This window comes from Pelophylax lessonae, assembly GCF_965119305.1.
Source record: "Pelophylax lessonae genome assembly, chromosome: 9".
In the NCBI taxonomy this organism is placed as follows: domain Eukaryota; kingdom Metazoa; phylum Chordata; class Amphibia; order Anura; family Ranidae; genus Pelophylax; species Pelophylax lessonae.
The window spans coordinates 259,876,026-259,886,751 of NC_138776.1; the positions used below are offsets into that span (position 1 = coordinate 259,876,026).

General features: G+C 42.0%; 3 protein-coding genes across 3 annotated transcripts in view; all 3 read left to right on the forward strand.

The window, feature by feature from the left end:
- The window catches only part of LOC309564412 (uncharacterized protein), a 1,531,146-nt gene that overhangs the window by 1,107,158 nt on the left and 413,262 nt on the right, over nucleotides 1-10,726 (forward strand).
- Nucleotides 1-10,726, forward strand: part of LOC309563458 (uncharacterized protein) — a 223,901-nt gene that overhangs the window by 14,074 nt on the left and 199,101 nt on the right. The window lies entirely within an intron of this gene.
- On the forward strand, nucleotides 1,241-2,765 carry LOC309563462 (uncharacterized protein; the record flags this gene model as incomplete). The annotated part of the gene is made up of 2 exons (XM_082267853.1): nucleotides 1,241-1,371; nucleotides 1,960-2,765. The coding sequence occupies exons 1-2, from the start codon at nucleotides 1,266-1,268 to the stop codon at nucleotides 2,763-2,765; spliced, it is 912 nt and encodes a 303-aa protein (XP_082123979.1). The 5' UTR covers nucleotides 1,241-1,265.

A 10,726-nucleotide genomic window follows, 5' to 3' on the forward strand; every position in this document is an offset into this window, starting at 1 on the left:
CTACATATAGAAACAGGTAAGTAATACTTTTGTGAGTATAAAGTATTTATTTACATTGCAACATAGTTGAGGACACATATACAGTATGTCTATCAAAGTCACCCAAAACAAAAATGAAAGATGTCATAGTGGCCGGGGATTTATTTCGGCAGACAGGCAAATGAGATAACCAGTTCACCCGCACAGCTAACCTGAACTGCCAAGAGTTTGAAGCAAATCCTTTATTGCTGTAAATGCCTCATCCCTCCTATAAACTACAGTATGTATAGACATTGTCCCTTCAGAAAAGATATGTGTCCATCAAATACACCCAAAGAGGAAAATAAGTAAAAAAAATCAGTGAAAGTTGATCCAGAGGAAAGCAGAATACCCATATAAATCTCGGCCCAGTTTTCTTTCAGGTTAAACAGAGTTCTTCCTGATCCCAAAAGTCAATCAGAAAACTTCATACAAGAAATACTATCTTACTTTTTTGTCATTTTCTCAGTAATATACCGAGAAAATAATCGTGAACCAGACTATTCCCCATCATCAACGTATCTACCCAACTGCCCAATGTATTGTTTATATTTTGTATACCATATGGAAGAATCATCTCTATTCCTCATCAGAAGAAAGTAATCCTATTTATCCCTTCACCCAATGTTCCCAACAAATGAGGAGGAGATACTGTACACCATATGAAAGGTCCATCTCCATTCCTCAATATAACGTCATGTTCCCAACAAATGAGGAGGAGATACTGTACACCATATGAAAGGTCCATCTCCATTCCTCAATGTCCCCAATAAATGAGGTTGAGGTCTTCAGTGTCTTTTTCATAGTATAACATCACCAGTGTGTTGTGGCTGTTTTGGTCTCTAATTGATATTGTTGTAATGATGTTTCTGTGAAGCTGCTGACCACTTGACCAACAGATGAGACATAAAACATGAAGAATGAATGAGGTTTTATAATGAATAATATTCTTCTTTCACACAGATGGACGCCATGTCTGGAATTCCTCAGAAGAAAATCCTATTCAGTCTTTGGATTGTAAAACAGAAAATGGCATTGTAAAATCTTCCCTAGGAGCAATCCATATTCCTCCAGATACACATCACAGACCTTACTGTGTGAATAGACCGTTGGCTTCCTCTAATCCTGAAGACTCCTTTGATAAATCACATAATGTTACCAGCAAAGCATGTCCCGCACTTGGCAGTGCGGAGAGATCTTCTGATAAATCCGATCCTCAAAGAACTTCTAGTGATTTAGATCTGCACATGGAGGATAACGGATCCCTGCGTTCTGAAGCTGTAGAACAAGAGACCCCAACGCGTGAGCGTCCATTTCAATGTCCAGAGTGCGGGAAGTGTTTCACTCGAAAAAGTGTTGTTATCAAACACCAGAGAAGTCACACTGGTGAGCGCCCTTTTTCATGTTCAGAGTGCGGAAAGCATTTCACTCAGAAAGGAAACCTCCTAACACATCAGAGAAAACATACAGGCGAGCGTCCTTTTTCATGTTCAGAGTGCGGAAAGCATTTCGCTCAGAAAGGACACCTCCTAACACATCAGAGACAACACACAGGCGAGCGTCCTTTTTCATGTTCAGAGTGCGGGAAAAGTTTCCCTCGGAAAGAAAGGCTTCTTACACATCAGAGAAGTCACACGGGTGAGCGCACTTTTTCATGCTCAGAGTGTGGAAAACGTTTCACTGCCAAAGGCAACCTTCTAAGACATCAGAGAAAACACACAGGCGAGCTTCCTTTTTCATGTTTAGAGTGTGGGAAATGTTTCAGTGTGAAAGGAAACTTTATTGTTCACCAGAGAATTCACACGGGTGAGCGTCCTTTTTCATGTGCAGAGTGCGGAAAATGTTTCACTCAAAAAAGTGTTCTTGCCAAACACCAGAGAATTCACTTGGGCGAGCTCCCTCTTTCATGTTTAGAGTGCGGGAAATGTTTCAGTGTGAAAGGAAACTTTATTGTGCACCAGAGAAGTCACACGGGTGAGCGTCCTTTTTCATGCTCAGAGTGTGGAAAACGTTTCACTACGAAAGGCAACCTTCTAATACATCAGAGAAGCCACACAGGAGAGCGTCCTTTTTCATGTGCAGAGTGCGGGAAATGTTTCACGCAGAAAGGAGACCTTCTTAGACACCATAGAATCCACACAGGAGAGCATCCTTTTTCATGTTCTGAGTGCGGGAAAAGTTTCATTTGGAAATCAAGGCTTCTCACACATCAGAGAACGCACACGGGTAAGCGTCCTTTTTCATGTTCAGAGTGCGGGAAATCTTTTACTCAGAAAGAATACCTTCTTCTACACCAGAAAAGCCACACAGGAGAGCGTCCTTTTTCATGTGCAGAGTGCGGTAAATGTTTCACACAGAAAGGACAACTTCTTAAACACCAGAGAAGCCACACAGGAGAGCGTCCTTTTTCATGTGCAGAGTGCGGGAAATGTTTCACGCAGAAAGGACACCTTCTTTTACACCAGAGAAGCCACACAGGAGAGCGTCCTTTTTCATGTGCAGAGTGCGGGAAATGTTTCATTCGGAAAGACAGACTTCTCATACACCAGAGAAGCCACAGTGGTGAGCGACCGTTTTCCTGTTCAGAGTGTGGAAAACGTTTCACTCAGAAAGGAATCCTCCTAACACATCTGAGAAAACACATGAGCAAGAGTCCTTTTTCATGTTCAGAGTGCGGGAAATCGTTTTCTCGGAAAGAAACCCTTCTTGTACACCAGAAAATCCACACAGGAGAGCGTCCTTTTTAAAGTTCAGTGTGAGGAAAATGTTTTCCCCCTGAAAGAAGGGGAAGCGTCCTTTTCCTTTCTCAGAATATGAGATGTTTTTTTCTTAAAATAATAAATTACATTTTTTAATAACCATTTCATGTGCAGAGTGCGGGAAATGTTTCACTTAGAAAGAAAAGGCTTCTTACACACTAGAGAAGTCACATAGGTGAGCATCCTTTTTCATTAGTAGAGTGCGGTAAATGTTTCACTTAGAAAGAAAAGGCTTTTTATACACCCGAGAAGACACACTGGTGAGCGTCCTTTTTCATGTTCAGAGTGTGGGAAAGAATTCCAGAGATTCAGATGGGTGAGTGTTTTTTTTCCGTGTTCAGGGTTCGGGAAAGGTTTCACTTGGAAAGTAGGTCTTCCCCCAAAAAGACTATAGGTCACTCAGGACCTCTCCTAAACTCCAGAGAATTCACGTGAGTGAGCGTCTTTTGTCATGTGCAGAGTACGGGAAAGGTTTCACTTGGAAAGTAGACCTTCCTCCACTCCAGAGAATTCACATGGGTGAGTGTTTTTTTCCGTGTTCAGGGTCCGGGAAAGGTTTCACGTGTAAAGTAGACCTTCCTCCACTCCAGAGAATTCACATGGGTTGGGAGTCCATTCAAATGTTCGCAGTGTGGGAAGGCTTTCAAAGTGAGAACAACTATAAGTAGAGAACAGAGAACCCGTACCTGCCGATGTTGGTCAGAAAAGGGTAATTGCGTTTCTCAAACATTTCCATCTGTAGGACAATTGTATGATCAAAGACCACTTCAGCTCCGGAAGGTTTTACCCTTCCAGGCCATTTTTTGCTATTCCTGACTCTGGGACCTTGATTTCCAAATGAAATGCAAAATTTTCCACAGTCCTTTAATGATTTGGGGAGACATGTCTTCTGCTGGTGGTGGTCCACTGTGTTGTGTTGGTAAACAATACAGAGCTCTGTACAGATGGAGCGATTTCTCAGTTTCTCATCCCTGCAAATTACCAGGGAAAGAAGCGCAGTGCCGAATAGCAAAAAAATGGCTTGGTCATGAAGGGGGTAAAACCTTCCGGAGCTGAAGTGGTTAAAGCATGACATGTTTGGTTTAACGAGACCCTTGCTCGCTCGCTTCCGCTCTCCCGACACTCCTCTGCTACTAGTGAGTCAGCTTACAGATCTCAACGTCTGATGGTTCGCTCAACCGAGGCTCCGGGATCCAAACTACAGCTATGTGCCGTTCGGAATCCATTAGAACAAACACCAGGCAGGCTGTATGTAAGTTCAAACAGGAAGACATTTATTGGAAGTACACAACACACTTTTATACAAAATTTGGAATATCCCGCCCCCAACAACCGCTTTCCTATTGGTCATTTGTAAAGTACATATAGTCCTCCTTCAGGTCCTCCTTAGCCATGCAAATGAGGACTTGAAAATGATTTAGCAGGGATTGGTCCGATAGCTTGATTAGAAGGACTGTTATGTGTAATGTGACAGAAGTCCCAGGGGGCAATCAATGTACACAATAGCCAGACACAGAACAATGGAGCCGTCTGGACAGGGCAGAAGACCCCCCACTGTGTAAAAGATTTCAAGAAGGAACACTTCCGTATTCCAAGGTTCATGATAATATTACAGTTTTACACACCGTTAGGGACACTCCCCTTAGCCTTGCTAAAGAGGGGAAGGGGACAAGGAACAAACAATGGGAACTGAACATTTGTACATTGAAACAGGCTATAGATAACCTAATGAGATTATGGTAAACAGGCAGTTTCTCAATACACACCCCCCTGCGGAGAGATGTCTCCAGTCCAGACCATTGTCTATGTGTCATGAATCAACACAATTAGACACAGCAACAAGAGGGGGGGGGTGGGGGGAGAAGGGCTGTAGCATTACATTAACTCAATGCCAGCATGACCCCAGGTCTTCAGTATCTTCTGGCCCATAGGCTGTCGGTAGGAGGCACGCGCACAGTCCCTTCCAAAACACACAGTGACATTTGGCATCTATTTACTTGACGTAACATCATCTTTTATATTCTACCAAACAATTGGGCGTTATAATGTGTTTTTGTGCATTAAAATCCATTAAAGTTTTTTTTTTTAAATCTGCGTTTTAAAAACCGCTGTGCAAATATCGTGTGACATTGACAGTTCCCACCATTGTATTCTCTAGGGCCTCTGCTAAAAAAATAATATATTTATAAAATGTTTGGGGATTCTAAGTCGTTTTCTAGCAAACAAATTCAGATTTTTACATGTAGTAGAGGAATGCCAGAATTGGCCCGGACTGAATGTGGTTAAAATTCTTACCATACCTCAAGGGCCTGGTGTAACAAATGAGGGGAACCCTGCGTGTCCTTATTTAAAACGATCCCATTGGCCTTTTTCACATGGCTGGTGATTTCGGGCCAGTATATGAATGAGGCCGGTGATCTCACAGGTTGCTAACAACATGGCGGGTGCCGGCACCCACTGTTTCCCTAACAACTATTGACAGCAGAAGGGAAAAGCTGTTATAGACAGTAGTGGGAGAGAAACCAAGTGTTCAGATCCAACTGGGAGCTTATCCCTAGTGAAGAAAAACATATGTAATAATGGAAGAGTTTGTATCTTTTAAAAATGATCCTTTGTCCTGAAGTTTATCTTTGTCTGAGACCGTCACTTGTACTCTGTTGAAAGTGGTCACACTTACCTTGTGACCACACGTATCATCCAATGCGGTAGCGTTTTTCTGTCTTCGGTGTGCCCAAGAGTGGTTCAGTATGTCTGAATTTTGCTTACACTGTGTTCACTTACTGTATAACATAAAATCAATTTATTTTAATATAGCGTGTCTGTTTTATAATAACTTGAGGTTCTGGACTTGAGGCTTATCTCCCCCACTTATATTATCTGCACCAGCACAGTACCAACAAAGCAAATGTGGATGGAGCTCCCCCGCCTGTGTAAAGAGAAGGTTCATAACTCAGAGACAGGAATTTGGGGCATGTGAAAATGAGAGAGGGCCTGTGAGAAATGGAAGGAGGGAGGAATGAGAGACATGGAAGAATGGAGGATGGAAGTCTACCTGTGAGACATGGAAGGAATGAGGGTGGGAATGTGACTTAGAGACATGGAGGGGAAGGAGGATGGGAGTGAGTCTGAGAGATATGGAAGGAAGGATAATGGAAGCGTGACTGTAAGACATGGAAAATAAGAGGGCGGGCAGGGAACTGAGAGACATGGAGGGAAGAAAAACAGTAGGTAGACTGTGGGACATGGAAGGAAGGACAAGAATATGACTGAGAGACATGGAGCATAGGAGGGTGACTGAGAGACATGGAGCAAAGGAGGATGACTGAGAGACATGGAGCATAGGAGGATGGGAGTGAGGTTAAGAGACATGGAAGGAAGGAGGAAGACTGACAGACATGGAAGGAATGAGGGTGGGAATGTGACTTAGAGATATGGAGGGGAAGGAGGATGGGAGTGTGACTGGTAGACATGGAGGGGAAGGAGGATGGGAGTGAGTCTGAGAGATATGGAAGGAAGGATGATGGAAGTGTGACTGTGAGACATGGAAAAAAAGAGGGCGGGCAGGGAATTGAGAGACATGGAGAGAAAGAGGATGGGAATATGGCAGAGAGACATGGAAGGAAGAAGAACAGGAGGTAGACTGTGAGACGTGATAGGAAGGATGACGAGAGTTTCACTGAGAGACATGGAGGATGACTGAGAGACATGGACGGAGGATAGGAGTGAGGTTGAGAGAGATGGAAGGAAAGAGATTGGGAATGTGACTATGGCATGTGGAAGGAAGGAGGATAGGAATGTGACTGAGAGATGGAAGAAAGATAGATGGGAAAGTGACTGAAAGACATGGAATGAAGTAGGATAAGATGTGATCGAGAGACATGGAAGGAAGGAGGATAGGATGTGACTGAGTGACATGGAAGGAAGGGGGATGGGGGTGTGATGAAGATATGGAGGGGAAGGAGGATGGGAATGAGTCTGAGAGATATGGAAGGAAGGATGTCGGAAGCATGACTGTGAGACATGGAAAGAAAGAAGGTGGGCAGGGAACTGAAAGACATGGGAGGAATGAGGGTGGCAATGTGGCTTAGAGACATGGAGGTGGAGGATTGGAGTGAGTCTGAGAGATATAGAAGGAAGGATGACAGAAACATGACAGTGAGACATGGAAAGAAAGAGGGTGGGCAGGGGCTGAGAGACATGGAGGATAAGAGGATGGGAATATGGCAAAGAGACGTTGAAGGGAGAATAACAAGAGGTGGACTGTAAGACATGGAAGGAAGGAGGATAAGAATGTGACTGAGAGACATGGAAGAAAGGAGAATTGGAAGGATGACTGACAGACATGGATGGAAAGAGATTGGGAATGTGACTTAGGGACGTGGAAGGAAGAAAGATAGGGATGTCACTGAAAGACATGGAATGAACAAGGATAGGAGGATAACCAAGAGAAATGAAAGGAAGGACAGGTATGTGACTAAGATTTGGAAGGAAGGAGGATAACCAAGAGACATGGAAGGAATGAGGACAGGAATGTGACTGAGAGACATGAAAGAAAGGAGGAAGTGAATGTGCTTGTGAGACATGGAAGGAAAGAGAACGGGAACATGACTGAGGGATGTGAAAGGAAGAAGGATGGGAATGTGACTGAAAGACATGGAATGAAGAAGGGTAGAGGATAACCAAGAGACATGAAAGGAAAGAACACATGAATGTGACCGAGGGACATGGACTGAAGGAGGATGGGAATATAACTGAAAGATATGGAATAGGATAGGAGGATGACTGAGAGACATAGAAGGACTAAGGGCAGAAATGTTTTGAAGATCCATAGATGGAAGAAGGATGTCTAAGAGAAATAGAAGGAAGGCTGATGGAAGTGAGGCTGAGAGACATGGAAGGAAGAAGGATGGGAATGTGACTGGAAAAATACGGAAGGAAGGAGGATGGGAATGTCACTAAGGGGCATGGAAGGAAGGCGAATAGGAATATGACTGAAATACATGGAATGAAGGAGAACAGGAGAATAACCAAGAAACATGGAAGGAGGGAGGACATGAATGTGACTTAGGGACATGGAAGGAAGGAGGATAGGAATATAATTGAGTTACATGGAATGACATAGGATGACTGAGAGACATGGAGGGATGGAGGATGGAAGCATGGCTAAAAGACATAAAAGGAAGGAGGATGGGAATGTGATTGGAAGACATGGACAGAAGGAGGAAGGGAATGGGACTTTGATATATGGAAGGAAGGAGGCTGGGAATGTGACTAAGAAACATGGAAGATGGGAATGTGACTGACGGATATGGAAGGAAGAAGGATAGGTGGATCGCTGAGAGACATGTAAAGGAGGAGGATAGCTGGATAACCAAGAAACATGAAAGGAAGGAGGCTGGGAAAGAGACTGAGAGACATGGAATGAAGGAGGATAGGAGGATAACCAAGAAACATGGAAGGAGGGAGGATAGGAATGTGACTGATGGATATGGAAGGAAGGAGGATAGCTGGATTACTGAGAGACATGGAAAGAAGGAGGAGGATATCTGGATGACCAAGAAACATGAAAGGAAGTAGGAAGGGAAGGGGTCTGTGAGACATGGAATGATGATGATTGGAATGGAGGGAACCCACCATAATGGACTCACTGGCGGAGTAGACTCAGGAACTCAGTGCCAAAACCTCACCAACAGAGTGTCTGAGATATATAAGAAGCTGTGAAGGTTTTTTGGGTGGACTAATTATATCATTGCAATCACTGGAACAATGCATAATGTCCCCCACATACTTTAGAGGTAAAGCTGCAATTTCTTTGTTCCACACAAGGTCGCACTCTTATGTTTACGGAATGCCCGCACAGACAGGAAGTGATTTTAGAAGCAGACAGGAAGTAATTGCACAGATAAACAGGAAGTTCCGGGTCAGAGGTGAGTTGGGAGGAAGTAGAGAGGAGACATTGCTGGAACTGGCAGCCGAGGAGGTAATAAGATATTATTTTCTATATTTTCTATATACACCCAGTAACCCCCCCCCCCCCCGTCATGTCTGTCCTCTTCCTCCATAGTCACTGTGACGTCCTACAAATATAAAAGTGTGGCGCTATTTTATTCCCTCTCGGCAGCTACTGGGGTACGATGACGCCACCTGTGTAGTATTTCGGAGCAGAGTCTATATAATCTGTGTGATCAGGGCAGGATTTGCAACAAGCGCCAGTGCCTTCCACTCAATCAGGGCTTGTGATTAGCAAGTGAAATCCCAATTGAGAAATCTATCATCCATAGAGACCGTAATCCACACAGCATGGTGTTTAAATGTCCATGTATGGAAGAAATAACGTTCAGTGAACCATCCAAAATAAGATATTTTCCTCATAGGAATATGAAATCATTAACAGTGTCTCATTGAGGGGGATGTTACCACTTACTGGGACATTATCCAGTAACAGACAAGGGATGTGTCTTGTCAGGCTTATTGGGTAGAGTAAATAAAAGAAAAATTGAACTATGGCATAGTCCTATATAGATATTTTGTTCTATATAGAAATACTAAGCAGCGACATCCATTTTTGTTAAGGTTACTGAAAGGTTAAATCTCCTTTAACAAAAAGTGTCTATTCAGGAAATTCTAAAACAGGTTTACCCAAACATGCTGTGTTGACCTAAGGTAATAAACAAATAGTCTGTTTGACTATTGGCTATACCAAGGTAATCTTATCTGTGTGTGGGACCATAAAACACAAGTCAGTATTTTCTGTGTTTAGATCCATTTAAAAATAAGATTTACAGATACGTTATAATCTTATATGTAACAGAATATTAACAATGAAGTATATATATATATATATATATATATATATATATATATATATATATGAATAACATAGATAGATATGTATGTAAACCTTCTATATTAAAGTTGTTTCATATTCTTGCTAAGGTAAAGTTTTACTAATATTGATGACTCATCACTACATGTCAAGAAAGAAAGACTTAATGCTAATCCTTTGTAAGTGAGAAAGTATCATAAAACATTTCTAACCTTGCCAGACTCTAGAAAGTCTGAGATGGTAAGCTCTTTGTCAATATAAGGCGCAAAGTTTATATGTGTGGGTAAATAATGCTGTAATATTGCTATATGCTGAAGTTTAGAGCAACACAATACTGCCATCTCTGGTGACTGACTGCTACTAGTTGAAGTCTTAGGTTGAAAAGTAATTTCCAATATATCTAGATATATATATTAATAATATATTATGGTGTTACCAGATTCATTCCTTATTTAGATACATAATGGATATTAAATGAACATGTAATAGATGAGAGCATGGATACATTTTATGTTGTTTTATGATGATTACTCTTAAATATGGAGAAATCATCATTTAATTTTAATATACTGGTCAACCAAGAGGTGTCACCCAATGTTAATGAATAAGATGTCCCAACCAATGGGGATAATGTTACTCCCTCTGGATTTAACTTATGGTAATTTTATTAGTCCTTTGTTCAATACCATATAAAAAGGGAAACCCAGATGAGAGAGAGAGACATTGGACAACATACCTTACACATACAACACACACGCTACTACAGCCATGCATAGAATCATCTATACAGACTCCATTTTGCTCCATCATGTATCTGAACCTTTGAGGGACGCCAATCGAAACTCCTCCCTAATTGGCCACCATCTTGGGAAAGCAGCCATCTTAAGGACTCTGGTAACGACCATTCTAAGCTAGCAGCCATTTTAAATATGGTAAATATGCCTTGTTGTTTATTTGATCATTATTCAATATCATTTATTTTCTTCCTTAAATGTTTTACATTTCATGCTAAAGGGTAACGAGATTACAGTCCCAGCCGTATTAACCATATGTAGATTTTTCTCTAAGAGATGATTTTTGCTTTTTTTAATTTTTATTAATATCAGATTTAACGCATATTGGC